The sequence below is a fragment of the Oryzias latipes genome, chromosome 11 (genome assembly GCF_053564925.1).
Source record: "Oryzias latipes strain Hd-rR chromosome 11, Olatipes_Hd-rR_3.1".
NCBI classification, from domain to species: domain Eukaryota; kingdom Metazoa; phylum Chordata; class Actinopteri; order Beloniformes; family Adrianichthyidae; genus Oryzias; species Oryzias latipes.
In genome coordinates this window covers 7,759,408-7,783,824 of record NC_136247.1, presented here as the reverse complement: position 1 = coordinate 7,783,824, position 24,417 = coordinate 7,759,408, and the positions used below count along the sequence as shown (strand labels likewise).

At 39.6% G+C, this 24,417-nt stretch overlaps 1 protein-coding gene across 1 annotated transcript in view; it reads left to right on the top strand.

The window, feature by feature from the left end:
- Nucleotides 1–5,792: 5,792 nt before the first annotated feature.
- gatad2b (GATA zinc finger domain containing 2B) overlaps nt 5,793–24,417 on the top strand; it is a 28,400-nt gene continuing 9,775 nt past the window's right edge. Inside the window, exons 1-4 of the mRNA XM_023960077.2 lie at nt 5,793–5,955; nt 22,895–23,275; nt 23,378–23,507; nt 23,769–23,900. Of these exons, the coding sequence (XP_023815845.1) occupies nt 22,896–23,275; nt 23,378–23,507; nt 23,769–23,900 (642 nt within the window). The 5' untranslated portion in view covers nt 5,793–5,955; nt 22,895. The remainder of the gene's footprint in view (nt 5,956–22,894; nt 23,276–23,377; nt 23,508–23,768; nt 23,901–24,417) is intronic.

Here is a 24,417-nt window from a genome sequence, read left to right as displayed (position 1 = left end):
ATGCCTATAATAAAATAACCATTCCTGTCTGCACAGACGTAATTAAAGCATCCAATACTGTATTGTGTAATTGGCTGACTGTAGTAAAGTCAATTGAAGGGACCTGCAAAGATTTGTTTTTTAAATGTCAGTCTGGATTTATTCATGGAGGACATGAAAGTTGCTCATTGACACCCTAAACAAGGACGATAAAACGCAAACGGATATTGCTGAAAAAGCTGTCTTCATTGATCACAGCCATTGAAACATAAAGAAAGGAAGAAACAAAGCCTGGAGGAAGACATACAAATATCTGAGGAAATTTATGAGCTGTGGAAGATTTGATACATTTAAGAACGTCATTCATGATCAGATAAATCCAGAACGTTGACTTCAACAGCCACATTAGTTATTCAGGCCAAATTATCATTGGTGCTGCTTGGTGCTGATTCTTTTTTAAAAAAAAAAGTAAACTTTTATTTCAAAGTCTTAAAGAAGGAAGAAAGAAGAAAGCTTCTATTACAGTTTTTGTTCAATTCAAAGTCTTTATTGATCAGTCACTCATTCATCTGAAGTCATTGGTGGTTTAACCCCACTATGACTCCATCAAGATAATAGGGGTGATTACCGGTAATTCTTTTTTTTTGTTTAACTTTGCCAAAAGTACAAGTCTCTGATTTAAAGACTGACGTATCTGTATGTTATGATAATCGCATGAAAAAATACCTGTAAACTGTATCTGCGTTTCGGTCTTCTACAAAAGTGAAATGTTTGCACAGTGGAAGTAATCAAACTCTGAAAAGTTGTGCCCAGGGTCCTCAACACTTCAAGTGACCCTGGGCAACTGCCCAGTTGCCCGTATGGCTAATCCGGTCTTGCTTACCCTTTTTATACTGACCCCATTTTGCCTCCAATTCACCTCTGAGACAAAGAGCAATCTTGGTTAAGTGCAAAGAAGCCTGACCAATTCCCTCCAATGGTAAACCACACTCCTGCTCTATCTGTACTAGAATAGATGGTCTCCGACAGCAGGCCATCTATTCCACACTCCCATCACACCCTCCATAAAATATCTTGTGGGACAGGGTTGCATTTTTTTCCTCAAGTACACAAAACTCTCTTGAACGTGATGTGCAAACTCTATATTTGTAGAGGATCAAGCAAGGAAAACAAAAAAAGATCTAGTGTTTATTGACCAAGAAAGAAGCAATAGAGCTCTGAGGTTTGATAAACAGCTACACAGCAGATGTGATCTTTTCTCATGAAGCATCACTGAGGAAAAAGTAGAACCTCCACAGAACAATTTCACAAGAAAATAGTACTAACATGTGCCCTTAACTATACCCCTACTATTTTGGAATGAACCATCGTGTCACTGTACAGTGAGAAGATAAAGGCGTCTCCCTTGCCTCATCAGGACACCATGATTATCTCTGTCTACAGGATTGTTGCTGGAGGAAACACTTAGCTCTCTTCTCTCCCTCAAATCAGCAGGCAGACATGTGCAGAGAATAATCCACCCAAAGTCAAAGACCACCTGTTTATGTATTTCTGCTGACTTGCTCTCTGCTGCCCTCTGCTGATCCACTCTCTTTGATGTACAAGGCTGTGTGGCCAAAAGTGATTGACAATTGATACATTTCAGAAATGACATTGTTGACATTTTTACATTTTCTAAAATCTCCTTTTAAAATTTAGGATGTCATAAAATTGATTATTTTATTTTTGATGGGGTAGTTAAAAAAAGTAACACAAATACAACAAATTAATTAGAATCTTTTTACCAACTCTTACTCTTTTTACTATAAATTAGTTGAAAAAGAAGTAAATACTTGCAACAGGAAAATGGTGGGGACCAATTTTAACAAATAACGAGTCCAAATATGCAGACATCAATATGTTTAGCTGAAATGTACTTTGTGATAGAATAATCATACATAATTACATAAAGAAAGAAATTATAAATGATTTGTACAATATTTATAACACTTTATTATTTTTTTCACAAGAAATACATTTTAAAGAAATGAAATGCAAAACAGTCCACACAACTTTATTAAGATATATTTTTTAAATATTATTGTTTTCTAAATTTGTTTGGTAAAAAAAGATGTCCATAATTGCATGGCTTCTTATATTTGTAACGAAGGGGGTCTTTCTTACTGACGTTGATTTCAAATTTGTACAACACATGTCACATAATTGCACATTAAATGATAAATTTCCAGATTAAAAAATGACACATGCCCTTTTTGAATAATTTATTAGGTTTTTATATATCTGGTGGTTCTTTTTCAAATTACTTATTGTTGCTGTAGGCTGCAGTGATTAACACAGCCCATGTAGAGAGAATCCTGTTGACTTATGAAGACCAATGCAGACCTACTTCTTATTGGTCTGTATTTGAGCTGCCTGCCTAAATGAATGAAGAATTTCAGGACTCAGTAATGTGTTTGGAGAAAAATTTTAGCTAAGAAAAGGTTTTTTTTCTGAGAGGACAGAATACACCTGACAGCGATACAAAGAGATGCAGCGCAAGGTGAAAGTGGCAACAAACAGGACTTTTATGACAGGTGGGACACAAAGGAAGAAGAGTTGGGTCTGTCTGGGTGAGGCAAAAAAACAACAACAAGGATGAACAACAGGTTAGGGTGATCAGGGACAGGGATGGAAATGTGTTGACAAGTTCAACAAGTGTGATGGAAAGATATAAAGAGAACTTTGAAGAGCTGATGAATAAGGAAAATAACAAGAAGCAGATAGTAGAAGAGAGGGCTGTTGTGCAGCAGGAAGTAGCAAAGATCGGTAAGAATGACATGAGGAAGACACTGAAGATGAAGAAGTGTAAAAAAAGATAATTGCCCCTGTTAAAAAAAACTGAGGAGGTATGGAGGTGTTTGCGAGAGATGGCACAAGAGTTTCTGCTGGAGCAAATGGAAAAATATTGTTAAGCCCATTTTTAGGTCTCGTTTACATATTATTTTACAGGGAAGTAAATTCAAAATCAGTTTATTATTGTCACCTCTTTCGATACCTTTATATATTTTTTATAATACAAAAGGAAGCAAGACAACGTTTTTCCATCTCGGTGCTATGGTGTCCTCACACGTACACACACACAACATTAAATTACCTTTATTTACATTTTGATTAAACAGAAACAACTTTTACAATCAGAAACGGTATTTTTCTTAATAGCATGTTCACAAATAAAAATCAGACATTATAGTCAAAAGCAGCAAATCAACTGACATATTATTTAAACTTTGTAACCTTTGTTGAATATCATGAGTCTATTTGAACTATTTTAGTACTTTAGATTTCATGCTAGATCCATCTATATGTGATGACTACATTTCCCTCACCTTTTCTCTTAACCGCCAAATTGGAAGCTAAAAACTGGACATTTTGGGCTATATGTAAACCTATGGATTTCAACAATTCCGGCTTCAGAGTATCTGCCTGCCTCGGCCAGGTCCAACTTGCTCAGACCCTTGTAGATTTGCTTAATTTTTCATTTAGCTGTTTTCTTGCAAAGACCACAGTCAGAAATACTTCAAATCATTCTCCCTTGTATGACATGGCAGCTTTGGAGAGGTTGTCCATCTGAAAACTTTCCATTTGGGGCAGAGAGACACAAACAAGCTCCAAAACTGGAATTAGGCCAAAAAGCTCAAATAATTCAGGGGTTTACTAATGTAATTCTACCATGTATGTATGTATTTCTGTGTATTTGTCTGTCAATCATATGTGTGAGTGTGTCAACTGAAAAAGATTGAGAACCACTGCTTTGCCTCATCAACTTGTTCTGGAGAGTTTTCATCAGGGTGTGCCGTTTTTTTCTGAGAAGGTACACTCCTTGAACATCTATTTACACATTTTGACCACATCTTTTTGCTAAGGTTTACTGATTTATAGCCTCCCCAAACCTTGTTCAAGTCAGTAAAATTTTAGTAGCTGTGTTTTTTGCTCCCTTGTGTATACAAGTGCCATGTTCACTACATACTTTACCAATCTGATGGCACTGTACGCGAACTCTGAAGGGTCCAGGAGGGGTGCAGTTTTGTTATGTCTACCTGCTTGTGCCCAGGTTTTCCTTATGGCAGTTCAAGGCTAAACTATCACCAGTCAAAATATACCATAGTCAGGGACGTTTGACCCCAAAAATGCAATTTGTTTGGCTAGTTTTATTGCTCCACTCTGTGTTTGGGCAAGATGAAGTAAACCATGCCGTGTCAGGTTGCAGAGGTGATCCAGAGAACAGTTCAGTGAACTATGGGGTTATACTGGTTTTGTGTGAAGCATGCCTCCTCGTTCTTGCAAACCCCAAACTAGAAGTGAAGTGGAGCCTTTTCTGAGATTATTAGGATTCTATTAAAGTTCCACTCTAATCATCTTTTGATCTATTTTGAAAGCGTTCCCAGTGAACTTTTAATTATGATTATGCCGTTTATTGGCAAAATTAAAAATCTGTGTCGTTTTCTAGGACATACTAGTGTCTGCAGAGCGGCAGAATTCACCTCTTAGTTGTGGGTAAGTGCGCCCTCACCCATCATCCATCTGTTTCTACACTCTCCCCTTACAGCCCCACACAACCTCAACTTAACATTACTGGCGAAACAAAATTGGTAAATGGCGTATACTTGTAAAGCGCTTTTCTACCTACAAGGCCCAAAGCGCTTTACAGTCACAGACCCATTCACCCAGTCACACACACAGTCACACACTGGTGGCGGCTCCGCTGCCGAACACTGGCGCCAACCTACCACCAGAGGCAAGGTGGGGTTCACTGTCTTGCCCAAGGACACTTCGACTCATGGGTGTCCAAGGCAGGAATCGAACCTGCAATCTTACGATCATGGGTCGACCGCCCTACCGCTGCAATATAGGAGTTATGCAGCTGTACAGTTTTGAGCCAGATGTTAGCCCGGACGACAACAATGTACAAATTGTCTGCAAGTGGATGCATCAGAATGGAGCGGAGCAGGGAGCTTTTGGCCTTTCAACTGTAGCTTCTATGTCACAGCTACAAGCTTTTTCCAATGGCATTTTTTCGTCTGCTCCTGATTCACAATAATTTGAATAAAGAAATACTCAGAAATGCAATTTTGGGCTTGATTTTCTATATGTGTCTTCCATTATGAGAAAATGGCACAAGAACCTGTAAAAAAAAAGATGGTTTTCACTGAAGTGGGTCTTTAACTACTGTAAAGATGAAGTAGTGGAACTTGAAATATTTGTGCATAAACGTGGGAACAGATTTTTTGTCCTTTTATCCTAAAATTTTGTCTGTACTTTTAATGAGCGGACAGTTTAACACCCTCAGATACTTCATTCCCACGTGTAAAGCCTTCTGTTATGGTGGCAGTGCAGCCATTTTTTTTAAACCCACACACTTGACAGTGTGAGGAAGTGGGTTTGAGAATTTCTAATTATGCCCAAAGCAAATCCAGCAAATCCATCACTTATTGAAATCAAGCCCAGGCCCTTGGCTGTTTGATCAGGTGAATAACACGTTCTGGGCAAGATGAAAACAGTTTGACAAAAACGGGGCACGCCCAAGTGCCACTTGCCTGCATCCATGCAGACACCACGATCTTCAAAATAGTACTCATTGTTTTTAGCTTCAATTTAGGTAACATGGCTCTCTATCCAGACACAGACAACAACAATACTTCCTACGCCAATCAGCTTTCCCCATTTCTCCACCGCGGATATTAGTAGCCAATCAGCTGTCAGTCTGGGTCTGCTGTGAAAAGGAGCAGCCAATCAGGGGCGAGTCTTGATTTCACGGAGTGAGAAGCTAACCAATAGGAACCACTTGTGGCAGCGACCAGGGGAGGGGGGCGCGTGCGAGCCCAATCAGCGGTTCAGTGCTGCCTGCCGGTGCCTGGTGGTTAGAATCCGCTGCAGCGCGACAGTAGGACCGGACCGTGAACCCGGAGACGGTACACACTGAGGAGAAAGAAAATACAGGTGAGTCCGAGGATTTGCGTAAGGCCTTAGTCGGAGATGATTTGAAGCGGCGTGGCGGCGCGTTAGCCGCGTGCTGGTTTTCCTGTCAGCAGAAATGCTCATAACAGTGTCAGACAATAGAGCTCGTTGTGTTTGCTTTTATTGATGTGGGCTGACATGTTGGCGAACGGACCGTTAATTTGCCTAAAGACGCGAGGCTGTAGCGCTAACGTGAATGGTTTGCGGGGCCTCTGTGTTTAAAAAATCCGCTAATAAATGAACATTAGTTCCCTTTATGTCGACGTGTGATTAAGATGCGATGAAGGCGTTCTTCGGAAAAGCCTCCGATCCTGCTCATTGTTTGATCCGGAGTCTCAAGGGGTTAACTCGGCTGGAGGGGGAGTGAAGAAAAAAAAAAAACTCCGCTCCTTCAAATATCTTCTTCCAAATGGTCTGTTTGAGACGTAACGGGGTTTTTATGTGATGTTTAGCGGCGTTATCCCGGTGAAGACGGCGAGAAGTGGTCGTCTGCGAGGCGTCAGGGGGGGAGGCCGGCGGTAGTGATGGCCCTCAGCAATTAGGAAGAAAAATCCGAAATGCATCAGCCATTTACGTGGAGACTCCGCTTGTTCCATATGCACCTAAATGGCTGCCTGGCGCCTGGCAGCAGAACCAACGCATTTACTGTAAAAGGGCAAGGCTTGAGCCGGGGCCTGGCAGCTGATTGGGTATTGATCTGCGGATTAGCAGAAGGAGATGTCTGCCGAAGGGAAGTAACCGTCCAAACGGGGTTAAAACCCTCATATGTGCAGCTCTTCTTCTGGACTTGGACCGGAACGCTTTGGAGTTCTTGGTTGCAGCCCTGCACCTCAGACATGGCAGCACGTTTTGACTGGCTTTGCATCAATGCAGAGTTTCAGTGTTGCTCATTTTCTGACTGTCTCATCTTCATAAGAAAATCTGATGACACCACAAAGATGTTCTTTTATTACTTTTTTTTTTCTTCTTTTCTATTGGTGACTCATGTTCAGGACTGTTTCTGCTCCTTCTGTCACAAACCTTTAAGCGTGTACAACAGAAATCTCTCATTTTTGTGTATTAGTTTTAAAAACCCACAACATTTTGGACAAAGATTGCTCACTAAAATCTTTCATTTTTCCACTAAATGAGTTTTTTTCCAAACTCCAACAGGTCGGAAAGAGGTATAGCTTATCAGTTAAAAGAAACCTTACATTATATCCTTCAAAATAAATTCATCGGCCCCTCGCCTTTTTTAAATTGAAGTGGATTTATGATCCTAAAATTCATTTTAAAGTAATAAATCTAAAATGTGTAGGATTTCTTCTTCTTCCCTGTAAACAAGGTTTAGGGGTTAAAGTCCAGAAGAAGGGGTTTTCTGGCAATAAAGCAAAAAGCCAAATCATCAGTCAGTTACCTTGGCTGTTCCTCACTTTCAGAGGTAATCACAACAAACTCACAATTTGAAAGAAAAAAAGTGAACAGAAATATATTAGTAAAGCAGTTATTTGCTGCTGCTTTTGAAAACATTCAAACAAAACCACATCTAATGGACGATAATAACAACACTTCCGGGTTCTTCAACATCGAATGGTTTCCAGCGGCACCTTTTATGCTGCATGATTTGTGTCAAAAACACAAGTCTATGGACGGCTTTACATTACATGTCAAAGCCACATTTAATGATTTTTTTTTGTCGTGAAATAATTAAACTCGTTTTTTGTAGGGCAAACAGATAATAATGTAAAGTCTCAATACGTATAGATCCAGAATAATGTAAGTGGCAGGGTTAAAAGAGGTACTGGAAGTGTATTTCTTTTCTCTCATTGTCTTTACTGTTTACCTCCTGGTGGTGATGCTGAGGACGGAAGAAAACAAATTGGTGAGAAGCCAAAGAAGAACAAGTAGACGTAGACCATAACATGATTAAAGCAGATGTTAAGAAAATAAAGTTTCTGTTGTGAAACTGCAAATGCTCCATGTCTGACGTTTGGACACTGCGCCTTCAATGTCTAACAAGGATTTTCACTGGGTTTTATTCCTCCTATTTTTGGATGTAATTATTGTTAGTCAACTAAAATGCCAAATCAGCATTATTATCATCATAATATTAGAAATCAAATACACTGAGGTATATAAATACATCTTTTAGACATGAAGGAAGTTTTACTTTTATTGCAAAGAACTTTGGACTATTTTTATCTAGGATCTAGAACAGCACACCATCTGCAGTGACAGATGATGCTGATCTTCTGTCAAATCTGTAAGTCTTAGTCTGTAAGTAAGTAAAGAGATTTTAGTTGACTTTTAAAATAATTCACAGAGTCCAGGAAACGCAGGGACAACGGGAGCCCATTCCAGAGTTTAGGAGCAACCGCCTGGAAGGATCTGTCTCCTCTGGTTCGGAACCGTGTGTGGGTTCTGATCCACAGACCTCGGTGCACGAGATGGTCTGTAGGGGGCGATCAGATCACAAACATATAGAGGAGCTTGAGAATGGAGGGCCCTAAAAGTCAAAACTAAGATTTTATATTGAAAATGGTAAGCAACAGGAAGCCAATGAAGAGCTTTAAGGATAGGGGAGATGTGATTTCTTTTCTTAGTGCGGGTCAAGATCCTCCCAGCCGAGTTCTGGCTCAACTGCAGGCGAGAAAGCTCCTTCTTATTCAGACAAGAAAACATACTGTTACAATAGTCTAGCCGTGCAGAAACAAAGGCATGAATAAGGAGTTCAAGATCTTCATATGACACAATTTTCCTTAGCTTAGAAATATTCCTTAACTGGAAGAAACAGTTCTTGGTCAGCTGTTTGGATTGCTGATCCAGCGAAATATCTTTGTCAAAAATGACACCCAAATTTCTAAGGCTGGGTTTGACAGCCTTGCCAAAAGAACCCAAGTGCTGCTTAATCCCTGGTATAGGGGCAATAATTAGTGTTCCTGTTTTCTCTGAGTTTAGCTGCTAAGAGTTTTTACAGAGCCATTGTTTTATCTGCATCAAGCAGTTCATCAGAGAATCCCGCTTGTGTGTCTCAGAGGGCTTAAAAGAGCAATATAGCTGGATATCATCAGCAAAGAAATGGTAGGAGAAATTCCTGAACTCCTGAATAAACTGTCCTGTCAGTACATCTGACAGGACAGGCGCACAAATATATGGTGGAGGAAATGTTTGTCTGTAGCCATCCCATGTTTCAAAGAGAAACTCCATTTGCTCTTTGATGTGAAGGAGAAAGTCCCGGCCATCAGTCAGCAAAGCAGCAACATATCTATTTGTTAATGGGGCTGACATGATCACATACGTAGTAAAAACAATCACTATTAATCAACACAAAATGAAACGAGCAGAGGCATTGCCGAACGCAGGCGCCATCTTGCTTTTCAGCATGGATGAGTCCACTGAGCACACTGTCCCTTGGCTTACTTTGTAACGGAAAGCTGAAAACTCAGGAACGTGGTTCCAGACCCTGAACCAAGAAAACCAGAGTCTGCTGACAGCTTCTGCTGGATTTCTTAGAAATCAGAAGGTTTGAGCTCCTTTGAACTTCTATTAGTTCTACAGCTTTCCTTCAGCTTTGGAGTGAAGAGCCTCTGCATCATTTTCCACTCAGTAGTTGCATAGATGTCTATTAGGGTTGTGCCGATGGACGATATCATCGTCCATCGTGATGGGTGACTGACATCCCGATGGAGAGACCACCATCGTGATGCCACGCCCCCGCCACGTTGCGCGTCGACACCATAAGCCGCGGTTACATGTACAAAATATCTTGATGGGATCAATGGTCGGATTAGAATCCAACCGTGTAGATGGGCCCAGAAAAATGTTTTCAGAATATAAAAACGTTCACTAAGGTCACAATTTCGGTCGGAATAAATCATTCGCACATGCGCAGTATTCGCACATGCGCAGTTTGAAAACCGGAAGGGGATACAACTTCCGCCGAGCGGCTTTTTTTTCCAAACTTGATTGAATGTAACAATTCAATACAAAACGATAACAGCGCCGAGCGGCTATATACATTGACATGTCAGCTCGGTAAAATACGAGAGGATCTTCTAAACGTGCTTTTAATGATGTTACGGTTATTATGAAACACCTGTTCGCTCATCATTTGAATTTTAATCCGTGTGGTCAGTGCTTTTTCTGAACGAAGCCAGGATTAGCAGTATGCTAACACGGGCTAACAACATTAGCTTTGGGTGGCGCTGCATCCTGTGAATAACATCAGCCTTTATTTAGTCGGGACACGACTGGAAACACAAATCCACGTGATTGCTTGAATGTTTTCTAAGGACTGAGCGACATTTCTGCTTTGATGCTCAAACCTCTGTCTGCTGACGATCCGTGCTGTGCTCAGACACACACTTTGACTTAGACCCGGTTCTGAGTTCGGTAGCTAGTACCCCTAGAGCTGCGGGACGGATCGCAGTCTTAAATCTCTCACACATACCGCTCATGTACCCCCCCCCCCCCCCTTCCCATCAAACACAAAGCTGTAAATCCGCACTCCGCCGGTCCACTCCGCTAAGTGCGGGAGTGGACTACTTCTTTTCTATTTTGTTTGTTACTTTTTCTGTTAAAGTCACTTCCCTCAGTTTATACTGGATCATCGCGGATTAACCATTAGTTGGGAAATAAAATGAAAAAAGCAAAATAACGAATAGCAGTTATATAAGAACGAAAAATGTAAAAAAAAAAATACCCCCCCCCCGACGATGTCATCGTCCATCCCGATGGTTGACAGCAAACATCGTCAACGGCCAAATTAGGGGACATCGCCCAACCCTAATGTCTATATTAGATTTTTTCATTTTAATGGGGGTGTACAAAGAAAAGTATTGATAGGACTCAAAGATAAATGTTCTGAACTAAAAAAAAAATATATTTTTATTTTTTTAGGTCTTCAGTTGTCATATGGTTCTTCTTTGCTCTGTTTTTGATGCGTCTTCTTTTAGCCTTGGATCTTTTGGGAATTTCTTTCTTCAGGTTCTGCAGCAATTCATCCTAGCTGTGGTTCTGCAGAGGTTCCTCTAAGGTGTGGTTCTGCCGATATTTTCTGCAGTTGGGGTTTAGCTGTGCCTCTTGCAAACTTTAGCTCTAAAGTATTCTGTCTTCAGTCAGGGTTCTGCTGTGGTTCTCCTCAGATGTGGCTTTGCAGGAGTTGTCTTTATACCCAGGCTCCTTTGCAAGCCTTTACAATCATGGTATTCTGTGTTCAGCACTGATTCTACTCGGTTACTGGACTTCAAGGGTTCGGCATGTCAGCCTGACCCAGAGCTTCATATCCAACGTCTGTTTTAATTTACTAACCTGAAACCTGTTAGCAGTGAAGTGAATAGTAACTTTGAATTTGGTGATGATGCCTCAATGGATTTATTTCAAATTTGGAAGGTGATGACTATTCAAGAATAAAAACGTGTTTTTTTTTAATTCCAAATACAGTTTTTTTTTGGGATACTTGATTTGATTTGAAATGGTTTATTTCAAGCAATTAAGTAGAAATAATACACAAGAGCAATATAATCATCAGTTATACATTCATACAGTAACTAATCAAACTTAGGATAATTAGACATAATAATAAATATTGCTTGAAAGGGAGTGGAAGGAAGCGAACTTATATAATCCCACCCCGTTATCCTATAACCATTTTATTACATGATTTATCAATATCCGGTTCCCAGTTTTTATCAGACAGAATTAAAAATCATAAGATATCGATAAAGCACACGAAAAAGATGAATTACTTAAGTATTGCGTCAAAAATAACTATTTTAGAAATCAACAGGGCAAATGCAGATCAGTCATCTGAAATAGATTATACTTGCTGTTCCACATCGTCCAGTCTTTTCTCCAGAATCTCGACCCGGTTTTCTCGCTGCTTGTTTTGAGCCCGAAATCTTCGGAACTCTTCCATCATTTCCCAAAGTGGCGTTAGCTTAGCCGACACTTGTTCCATAAAACTTTTCAGCGTTTCTTGAATAATGTCAAGAGTCTTTTTGAGGTCTTCGTATTCCTGGGGTTTCTTCGAGGGCATGGTCAGCTCTCTTTTTTTGGGGAAAATCAACCTTTTAAGTAATTTGAAGATAGTTGTATTCGCAGAGAGGCACGCCACGCGTCCTGCTGTGTAACCCGGAACCGGAAATCCCAATACTTGAAAATACTTGAAAACCTGAAAAACCAGGAAAGAGAAGATCTAAAAGAAAAGTTTCTGAAATTAACTAGAAACTATTGTTGAAATCTAAAATGTTTTACGTCTATTTTATCCTCTTATGCTCTTTCAACTAGCATCAATCACCTTTTGATATTAGGGTTTATGTAAACCTTTCTTTCTTTCTCTAAAATTCTTGAGAAAACTTTTGCAACTTGTTTGCAATCATTTTATATTAAATTTCGGGAAATCTATTGCTTATGGAGTTTTAGTCTGAATATTATAGCACTAAAAAAAACACATTTTTTTAGACAATTCTTCTCACACGGTGTGCTTTTTTGTACTTCTTTGAGGTCACAGGGCTACGTTAGACACAGTTAATTCTATCGTTGTTGTTGTTGATTTGAACTATCGATTATTTGTTACAATTAGCTGGAATTATTTTAAAAACATCTCTTTCTGGTTTCATCCAATCACAACAGTTTCTCTAAAGCATTCAAATTGCAGTTATATCTTTAGATAAATCTGCGTTATTTAGGCTATGGCAAATTGTGTCCATATATAAGGTTTTTTTAGAGGCACTTTATGTGCTTCTAGTGCATCTTTCAGGTAGTTCCAAAAGCAATCTGACAAGATGTGAACCAGTGAAAATCCACATGCTGGAATTATTGGCAAAAGTAGACAAATACTAAAGTCCAAGATATTAGATTGCAGGCAGAAATTCAAGGACCAAAGGAAATGCTCTCCCCATTTTGTGTTTTTAGTTACCTCGTTTCATCCTTTTTTTTCTAAGCCTTCTAAATCTCTTTTGGGGTCACTGGGTTGCTGGAGCCTATCCCAGCCACTGTTGGGCGATGGGAGAGTATGCCCTGAATGGTTTGCAAGTCCATTGAGAGAGGTTAATTCCCTTGTTGTTCCTTTAAAATTCATGCTTTTTTGTTTTTCTTTGTCTAGAAATATGGATCCGTTTGTTCAACATGAAGCAAAACTAGTTAGCAGTATTTTCTATTATTTAAATAAATTAAGAGGAGCGTCAGTCAGTAGATTATAAAGTTATAGAATTGTCGCTATCACTGTGCTACTATTTCTAATATTAGAAATTATGTACAATACCTAAAGCTGCCTTTTACGTTCTAATTTAAACAACGTAAGTCTAATTTTGCAAAGTCTTGACTCTTTTCATAGACATGTTTCTTAAACCGATAAAACCATCTTTAAGTGTAATGCAAAGCGTTGTTTTGCTGTCAGAAGACCCTTGTACCTTGGTTCTAGAGCAGTTGGCATGAGCTTTGTAGGGGGATTAATCACGTTTTTCCATTTAATGCAGGAATCTGCTGAAGGAGCTAGTCTTAGGAAAAGGCAAAAAACTGTAGGAAGCTTTTGGAAAATTTTATCTGACCAATTTAGGAGGGTACAGTTTTAGTACACAAAGTGAGGTCCATAAAGATATAGAAGGCCAAGCGAGGCTTTTTTGAACAACTTTAACTCATGACCATGACCCTAACCTGCAAAGGTTAATCTTAGACGAATTTAAAGCTCGAACAACAGCTCAAAAAAGTGTTTGACACTGTAGTGACAATAGATGGTGAGATGATCCCTTCTATTTGTTTAAACACCGATTTGATTAAACATAACCGCTGGAGATTTTTTTTTTAATTCAACATAAATGATTTTTTTGACCCATAAACACCTTAATAAAGATATTTCATGTAGTTTGCATCATGCTTTTATATGTTTAGATAGAAATCAAGAGTTTGTGCGTAGGTTCTGTGTGTCTATGCCTGCTGTGCTGAATGATCAGAGTGACATCATGGAGATTATTTAAAAATATTGTGTAATTTATTTTTGCTCACATCAAGCTAAATTTCAGGTCAAGTCCGCTCACCTGTCAGCGGCTACCTGCCTGCCGTAACTCTTTAAAAAGTTATCACAAATGCTGAACGCTGCTTATCTTCATTAGAAATGGTAAATAATCACAGAACAGACAATGCACAACTGTGTTAGCATTGTTATCAATAATATTGAATTGAGTTATGTAGACATGTACATTGTTTTTTGCCTATGTTCATCGTGTTTTTCACCTTGATCGGTAACAATTTTTTCTTTATGATTTAAAATATTCATTTTATGTAGGCGTGTGTTAGCCTTTTTCACTTGGCAATCAATATAAAGGCTAAAAAAAGTTATTTGCTGTTTAAAAAATATGTTGGTCCTTGTAAAAAGGCTCTTCTGCAGTTGTGCAGACAGTATAAGAAGTTAACCCAAAAATCTGGTCAATAACTGCCAGTCATATTGAAACATTGAAGCATTTTAGAACAAGACAGCATAATTTGTCACTGCAGTAGCACTGCATTAGTCGTCCTATGGGAAATTCCATTATATGGTAGCATCGAGCTAGCAGACGTTGGCTTTACTGCTGTTATTGTTCAAATTACTCTGTAGATGTATCACAGTATATTAGAAATGCTCCATGAACCTTCAAATTATATTTTGTAAACTGTCTAGCAGTTTTACAGTTGTGCACCATGATTGTTTCAAAGCTTGTTTCAATATACAAAATCTCACGAGTAGCTTTAGGTTACTGGAAAAGGAAAGGCAAAAAAGATCGATCTCTACTTTTATGGATCGTTATGGATTTATTAAGCTTGGATCAGTTTCTGTACATTACTACAGTGAATTTTAAATAAAACAACTCAGATGCCGTTGAAGTGCAGACTTTCAGCTTTTATTCCATGCGTTAAACAAAAAGATTGCATAAAAATGTGAAAAACTGAAGAATTTTTTAAGCAGAGTTCTGGAAAAACATTCTTTGGACAGATGAAACCAAAATCAACCTCTACCAGAATGATGGCAAGAGAAAAGTATGGAGAAGGCGTGGAGAAGCTCATGATCCAAAGCACACTACATCATCAGTAAAACACGGTGGAGGCAGTGTGATGGTCTGGGCGTGCATGGCTGCTATTGGCACTGGGACACTAGTGTTTATTGATGACGTGACACAGGACAGAGGCAGCCCAATGAATTCTGAGGTGTTCAGAGACAAACTGTCTGCGCAGATCCAGGTGAATGCAGCCAAACTGATTGGGCGGCGTTTCATAATACAGATGGACAACGACCCAAAACATACAGCCAAAGCAACTCAGGAGTTTATTAAAGCAAAGAAGTGAATATTCTTGAATGGCCAAGTCAGTCACCTGATCTTAACCCCATTGAGCATGAATTTCACTTGTTGAAGACTAAACTTCAGAGAGAAAGGCCCACAAACAAACACCAACTGAAAGCTGCTGCAGTAAAGGCCTGGCAGAGCATTCAGAACGAGAAAACCCAGCATCTGGTGATGTCCGTGAGTACAAAACTTCAGGCTGTCATTGCCAACAAAGGGGTTTCAACCAAATATTAGTAGTGACCATTTTGTTTTCAGTTATATCATTTGTCCAATTACTTATGAGCCAATGAAATGAAGGATTGTGTTTAAAAATGCTTTAGTTTTTCACATTTCTATACAATCTTTTTATTCAACCCATGGAATAAAAGCTGAAAGTCTGCACTTCAATGGCATCTGAGTTGTTTTATTTAAAATTCACTGTGGTTATGTACAGAAACAAAATTAGAAAGAATGTGTCTGTGTACAAATATTTATGGTCCTGAGTGTATGTCACATGTTGCAATTCCTCAAATGACCACTGAAAGCTGGTTTCCCAAAAGAACAAATTCCCTTTGACTTACATGATTAATAAGTCAGTTTAAAGAAAAATATAGACTTATCTCCCGTGTGGATTGTTTTCTATGAATCCTAACTGCTTTTGGGACAGGGGTATTGATAACTATTTTTTGTATGATTGATTTTATTTGAGCTTACCGGTAAATGTGCACATTATTTCAACATCTTTTTTGGGAGGGTAGTGTAGGCAAACTAATCAAAGCTCATACAATTCTTGCACATCTTGGAAATGTTCGGATTAAACTCTACTTTATGTACCCATTCCATTTCAATCCTTTAGAGTCCTATGGATAACGGCAGAGATTTTTGGTCCAGGGCATTTGTCTATGGTCTGCCCCTCATAGAGGGCACTGATCTAGACTGAAACTCCTGAGACTACCTCTGGAGGCTGATCATAAATGAAATGAAACATTAAAGCTCAGGGGCAGAAAGGAAAAGGAATTAAACCCATCAACCATAAATAATGTGCAAATACTACCGATAAGAAGGTAAAATAACCACTTAGTTCTTTTTTTTTTAGCCCTTAAGAACCCATGGTGACATCAGACATGTGTTCTGTGGTCCACTTGGTCTGAACATATCCCACACAATTTTTGTTTAAGGAAAAATGGGTCTGGGCTCTTATGGGTTAAAGCTTAAAACTCAAGTTTGCCTGCAGGAAAGTGATGGCTCTTCGTTTTTCAAACTAGAGGGACATAAGGAATAACTGTGTTGTCAGAGCATGGTGTTGAGGCCTGATGACGCGTTGCTGTGAACAATGGCTGAATCAAGTCAGGGAATCCAAGTGCTGGAGGGCGGAGCAGACGGTCAAATGTTCAAGTGCCTGCAGATGCTCAACAAGTTCACATGATCTGCTTATCTAAGGAACCACATACTCAATGTCTCGAGGTTTTGTGTGTATTCTGCTGCTGTTTTCCTCAAGAGGTTGTTTTGCTATTGATCTTTGCTCCTTTTGGGCGGGTGGTCCTGGATGTCTTCTGTGCTTGTCCTCTTTGCTGTGGAGGCTCGTAGGATCTAAAGCTTTTTTAGTCCTCAGAGCCACAGTCCCATTACAGTTGATACACAATACTTTTTATCAATGAGAACCTACTCGATGTTTGTGACATCAATTCCTTTTGGATAAATCCTTGCCTTTTGTTATCACACAATAGGCTAATGTCGATAGATTTATCTGCTTTGTAGCAAAATCGGAAAACAGGGATCTTATTTTATTTTTTATTTTTATTTCAAGCACTTTGGCATTGTCTCTTAATTCCCCCACCACTTCTTAACCCCTAAAAAAACTATCAAGTGGACTTTAATGCAAATTCTGACATATATTCACGACTTTTCTTTTTTTGTGTGCTTATTTTTAAACAGCAAATGACATCACTTATTTGCCGTAGTAAAATCCTAAAAAAATGAACATTTTCCTTGGACTATTTATGAATCGGAAAACCTTCCCATTTTTAATGATTTGTTTAAACACAATGCATTGTGTTCCATTTTGCCAATTGATGCACACTAACATTTTAGATTGCGAGATTTAGATTCGGACACCTCAACAAAATGGTAATACTGAAGGAACTCAGTCAAAGCTTGAGAGAAACCCTGATTAGACCAACTAGAAACTCTTCATACAATTTTACCCTTTTCATAAAATAAGTGGGTATAAGCGATAAACCTGACAAGTGACCCATGTCACCTATAAGTGTGACTCTACACAGGGAAAGATGGCATTATAAGCAGTTTGAGCGTGAAAACAGACATATGTACACATTCTGCAAGCTTAGATGTTGAGTTGTAATGTCAGAGAACTGTGAATGAACTGCTCGTGTCCTGATCAGGTCCTCAGATCTGTAGATCTCCTTGTTTTTGTTCTTGACCTGAAGAAATGCACACCTCTATCTGCAACCTTTTCTCTTACATGTCAGTCAGAAGCAAAAGGAGGAATGCTGAAACTGATGGCAGATGAAGCCTGTTTGCGTTTCTCCAGCTCTCCCTGCTTTGTTCCCCATTTTCTTTGAAAATCTGAATTTATTTACAGTTTTAGTAAGTATACATTCCATCTTTTTGTGTGTCTCACTGTGTTTGTTAAATTGCTGCAATTAATGAATTAAATATGCACCCACAAAGCAAATGAGGTTAGTGGACACAAGAGCGCCTTCTGCTGGCTTTGCGGCAGCGATGTGGGCGTCAGCAGAAGCACTTAAAATTCTAAGGAGGACATTTTAGTAGCAGCCATTTGATTGGCAGGTCCTTGCATAGAGAACATGGTGTGTGTGTGTGGGTGTGTGTTTGTGTGTGCCACCCAAGTGCTGGCGTGTTTATGTGTGAGCGAACTCTGGTTGGTGGGGGGTTGGGAGGGAGAAATTAGGAGCTGCTGAATGGGGGGGAGGGGGTGTGCAGCTCCGCCACAAGTCTGCACACCTCGCGTTGCGACGACGGTTCGTAGGTGCAGGCGTCACCGTCCGCCATGATTCAAGCGTAACGGTTTAGCCCGAAGGGGGGGGGGGGGGGGGACTCTTAAAGGCCAAATGCTTTTTTTTTAAAAGTGCCTTTTGGCTATTTTTGTTGCACAGCTGTGACACAGTAAATTATTCATAAAGTGTATGAACTTGAACCAAAAATCAAAAATAATTACAAGTTTTGTTTTATTTCTTTTGTTCTTATTTTTAACTTTTGTATATTCAAGAATAAAATGTTACTACTTTAAGCTTTTTATGTTGCCTTTTTTCCATTTTTCAGTCATTTGGACTGTTCCAGATATTTATGTTTGTGGCATTGGCATTTAGGAGCCATGTTGGCACTTTTTTTTAACATTACACACCATGTGAGTATGCTAATTAGCCATGTTAACTGTCCTATGACTTCCTTTGGTTTAGGAATCGTGGCAGACTGAAAGCGAGGAGCAGCCATCCCTTCATTTGTTCACCTTGATTAGCTGGTTTCATGTCATTCTCCATCTTGACACTCTGAGAGGGAAGTGTTTACCTTTCATGGCAAAAATGGCGGGCTACGGCGAGGGTACGGGAGCACAAAGTGGAGTGCGGGTGGAAGTGTGGGTGGTGGAAACAAATGTGTGTGATGGAGACTGTAACTGCCTTCACGTTATGTAAAAAGCTGGCAGCCGCCTGGGCGAGCAGGAGGGGAGGGGAGGGGAGGGGGGGGTGGCAACGCTGACACAAAGCAGCGGGCCGCCTCTGATTGGTCCGGTGGCGCCATTCACATTACAGCTATGTGGCTCGTTAAAGGTGGAGGCTTGGCAGAGATTTTTCAGGAGCTGCTCCTGTTTTTTATTTATCTATTTTCAAGCAACAGGAGGTGCATGCTCGTCTGCTGTGATGGTGCTGCAGCTGCAGCTGCTGCTGCTGCAGCGGGTTGCGGCTGGAGAGACAGCGGCATGTTAAGAATATTTTTACCGGAATGGCTGAGAGCCAAAAAGGTGGTTACAGGGCTTTTGTGGGGCGGTTATAACCAACTGTAAGAAACTAAAAATGTACATTGCAGAACGGAAACAAAAAACCTTATGTTCAATAATTATGGTGACATATTTTAGCAAATAGGGGTTAAAAAACATAATTTCAGATCAGGAGCTTTAATCCATGCATACATTTATATAACTGAAAGATATTAAGGGGTTTTATTAAAAGAAAAAATACATTTGCTCAACTGCTCCAAGATAAAAAAAAAGCTTCTAAAAGGGCGGTGGATGAGGATTATTTTGAAGATCAAATTATTATTTTTATCCTAATTAACCTATATAATAATTAGAAAATTCTTTTAAAGTTGTATATTTTTCTTCCATCATATTTAAGGTTTCTCTTATCTTCTGGTGCTGCTAAGTTTTTTTTAACAAACAAAAACTGCCGTTTTTTTTGTTGTTATTTTTACTCTGATGTAGTAGTTTTTCTGAGCCGTTTATTGAAAAACATCAAAAGCACGTAAAGCGAATAAAGCAACCTTTTTCTTGTTTCAGTCCTTCTGCTGCTGGACCGACTATGCCAGGGGTGCTCATTACGCAAATCGTCATCGACCGGTCAATCTTCAACGACATGAGGGTAGATTGCATGCCAGGAAAGAGAAATAAATAAAAAAAAATACAAATATATTTCTATATTTCAGCGAATCAAAATCCTCTCCTCTCTGATACATACGTCCCTGCACATCCGTGTTTAAATACACTGAGCGCAAACTCTCTGTCATCAGAAAGTCGCTAATTGCCCCGCGGCACGTCAAGTCCCCAGTAGAAGACGTTTTATTGAGGCCCGGATCGGCCCGCGTGCCTCTGCAGTTCCCGCCCGATGGATCTGAGCCCACTAAGGCAGCAGTGTTTTCCTGTAGCACGCGCTGCTCATGGAGCCAGCCCCGCTTTAGAAATGCCATGCTCCCCCCATTGCACGGTTTACAGCAGAGCATGAAATATGATGGTCACTGCTTTCTGATTTTGTAATAAAACCCCTCATCTGTTAATACAAAAATATCTCCTCACATAAATTTGTGTGCTCTTACGGTTTTGTTTTTGAATTATCAGTACATAAAAAATGTATGTTTCTATACATTGTAAACAAATGTAAACAAATATGTTTATTAAACAGTATTTTAGTCTCAAAATACCATCTATAAGTAGGTAGATCTTTAAGACATAGTTGTCTCAAAAGTAGCTTACATGCCAAAAAAGTGTGGCCCCCCCAGGTCTGTGCCGTTTGAAAAACAGGCATTACATTTGATGACATATTAGATTTTGTTATGGTTTATCAAAGTTTAAATCTATAGCAATGGAAACCAAATCTCACGCTCTACAATCTCAATCACTGATAAGAGTTGGTCCAAATAACTTAGATTAGTCATGAGCAATTTTATACTTATTTTTAAATTGCATAAAATGACTTTATTTGATCATAGATTTATAAAATAAAATGAATAGTTTTTTTGTTGTTTTTTTATTTAATCAGTGAAATATGTTTTAATGGTTTTGGATTAACTTTACAGAAATAGTTAAAATAGTGTGAACACACCATCAGATTGTGTTTGACAGTCTGATTGATTTACCATTTAAAAAAAAATTAAAAATTATGATTATTGTGTAAGTTGTTATTTGTAAGTATATAAAATTTGCTTATTTCATTAAGTTAAAATCAAACTGGCTCTAAAAGTCTTTTTCCAGAACGGCAGTGGCATGTTTTTTTTGTTTTCCATAAATAGGATGCTCAGAAAGTGACTTTTTTTGAACAGCTCCTTAAGAGTAAAGTGCTTCCACCTCAAGACGATTTCCATAAAATTTGTCTCACTTGAACGTTGCTCTCTCCGGGCTTTCCATTACAGCTTAATCCTCTTCCTGTGTTGCCATGTTGACACAAAGCCTGCCAATTGGCTGATTCTTCCCTTCGCTGAAACACGAAACTGCTTTAAAAAAAATCCTGATCATAATTTTAGGAGAATTAGAGTTAATTTATGCATTTAGTTGTTGCAGCCCCTTTTCAGGGAACACTCTCCGGACTGTTATTTTTACCTCCCATTTCTGTGAAAATTGTTCTAATGTTAATCATTTAACATTTTTAGTTCGGATTATAATGGAAATGGTTACCCTGAATCATAATTTAGGCATTTGTTTGCTATGTGGCTGTATATGGTTGATGGACCTACCAAACCCTGAGTTTTAGGGGTGGCCATGTTGAGATGTTCAGATGTATTGTAGAAGTCATGGAAGGATTTCTGAGCAACAATATTTGGACCACATTCTCCCGAGACTCAAAGGTTTGCAGCTATGGTTCGTCTCCTTCCATCACAGGTGTTAGCCGTGCTCAGAAGCTCACTCATGCCTCGTGCAGTAACGTTATGTGGTATTAAACCTTCATGAGAAGGAGCAGCACAGTTTGTCATTCTAACAGTGTTTTATGTGTGGCGCCCTCACACCCAGCCCACACTCGTGGTTCTGTTTTCAAACACACACTCATAGCACAAAATCTGTCAACACAAAAAGCTGTACCAAGAACAATTTCATTAATCTGACTCAACCTTGACTAGATGCAGCTAAGAACAGCAACAGAACTCCCACAATCCCATCATTGACTGAACTCCCACGATACACACTACACCCACTCAAGAGTGGGCGGAGTCATTGTGCTCTTTCTTTTAGCTGATTTTAACAAGCCATAAAAATAAGTTTTGTTCTTTTTTTTCTGAAATGATTTTCATATCAAAACAATAAGATAAACGTCAAATATTTTGAAGCCCACTTTTTGCATTCTAGGTTATTTGAGGTTGTTGGTAAATATGTGAGGTAAAATAATGAACCTAGTAATGTAGTAATCTCTTTTTAAAATAACGCTCATGAACAAAATTATATATTTTAGATGGGTTTTAAAAGCAGATCATGATTATGTTGTTTTCCAGACAATATTAAAAAAACGTGTCCTCAATGTAGGACATAGTTCCTGCGGAGCGGCAGTAGAGTTGTGGGCGGGACTTTTGCTTCGGAGAAACACCGCTCCCCCTTCCTCTCCCTGTCTCTTTTTTTATAAGAAAAAAATGAATGCTAACATTGATATATTTCTCTTATAATTGCCACCTACTACTACAGCACATAGGTGTTGATTCTCTATCATCTCTACTTCTCACGTACACCTGAGCATTTTCCATGTCACTAATAAACTCTTTTTTTTTAGACAGCATTTGTTTTTGTCTGCTCCTGATTCACAACGATTTGAATAAGGAAATACTCACCAACACAATTTTAGGCAAAGACTAACTGTAGTCCTGCCTGCTGCTGAAGTCCATAAAAACTGCTCCAAAAGTTGTATTTTTGTCCTGAACCTTGTGTCTCTGTTCATTCTTGCTTCTTTCTGTTGCTAATTGGATGGTATTAGACTGCGTATACAACATCTTCTGAAGAAATATTAAAGTTTACTGTATTGTTGATGTTTATGCTATTCGGGTAAATGTGTGAATAAACTTTTATTTGTTCTTTTTAAACATTTTTACTTCAAAATGGTGTCACTTATAATCTGGGAAAAAAATACATTTTAATGTTTGTTTTGTGTTTGCTTCATCCCCTCCTTACCTCGTTTTTGTCTCTGATTTTTCCTCAGAATGGAGCGGATGTCTGAGGAGGCGCTTAGACTAAACCTGTTGAAGCGAGGACTAGAATCGCCCAGCGAGCGCGACGAGGCGCTGGCCAAGCGCTTGAAAATGGACGGTCACGAGGCGATGGAGCGCCTCAAGATGCTGGCTCTGCTCAAGCGCAAAGACTTGGCGGACCTGGCGGCCCTTGAGGTCCCGGTGACTCTGGGAGACGGGAACGGCTCTGTCGCCAGCACCATCCACCACCAGAACCTGATGAGCGCCGTGTACGAGGAGAAGCTCAACGGCAGCCTGCGGTTCGGAGGCCACAGCGCTCATGTTGGATCTAGTAAAACTGGGAAGGAGAACATCATGGACGAGCCGGTGGACATGAGTGCCGGGAGGAGATGGTACTCCCTTTACAGCTTTAAAAATGTCTGCATGCATTAAGATTTAAAGAAGTTTTTCTTCTCAAAACATTGACAAATGCTTTTATTTTGGGGGGGGTACAGCGAGGCGGAGGCAGAAAGACAAACCCCGTCTCCAGACGTCATCGTCCTCTCAGACAACGAGGCATCCAGTCCTAGAACCACACCGAGGCCCGACGAGCGTACACACCACACCAACCTGGACATTTTCAAGGTTGAACACCATTAAACACAAATACTAAATTGTAGAAACCCCCTATAGTTATTTAGACAAAAAACCTCTACAAGTATTACTGATCGTTATTCTGTTGGGAAAGCCATGAGGTCACGCTTTCTGAAAATCAACAAAGCACCCCAGACCATAACCAAGCCTCCCCTGTGTTTCACAGCCTTTTCCAGAGTGGAGAGTGTTCAGTAAATTCATCAAGTCTCGTTAAGTTTGCTGCTCTAAATGTTTGTTGTCGCCGTGCTGCAGGGGAAGACGGGAGAGGAGAGGCAGCAGATGATCAAAGCTCTGAGGGAGGAGCTGCGTCTGGAGGAGGCCCGCCTCGTGCTCCTCAAGAAGCTCAGGCAGAGCCAGATGCAAAAGGAGAACGTGGTGCAGAAGGTGAGTGCCCCCACCCCCACAAGAAAAAAGAAAAAAAATCTGCAGGCTTCTGAACAAATTTCCTGCTTAAACAGCTGCACTCACACCAGCTCCACAAACTGCAATGTTGTGACACACCTGAACGCAGCACAAACCGCATGACTGCTGTCTGAAGTCAGATCTTTAGTCGCCTCCTGCTGGTCCTCCACAGTCAGTCCTGTTCCCAAGTGCTGCGTGCTGCAGCCCCCCATTAACACCCATCCAGAGCATTCAGCATTGCTTTTCACTAATACTGCTATTTTGGACTGTAACAGGCCACGTGTGCATGATTACTTATATGAGGCTGCAGACAAAGCTGCTTTTAAGAGCAATTTACTACTAATGATACAAATGTTAAATCAAGATCTCTCTAAAAAGCCATGTTTTAAGTAACATAGGAAAAATCAAATAGTAAAAAGCAAGAAAAGGGTTGCAACTATTCTGCACCACTTGAGTTTCATATTTTCTTTTTCTTATGTGGCATTTATAACTGTTTTAA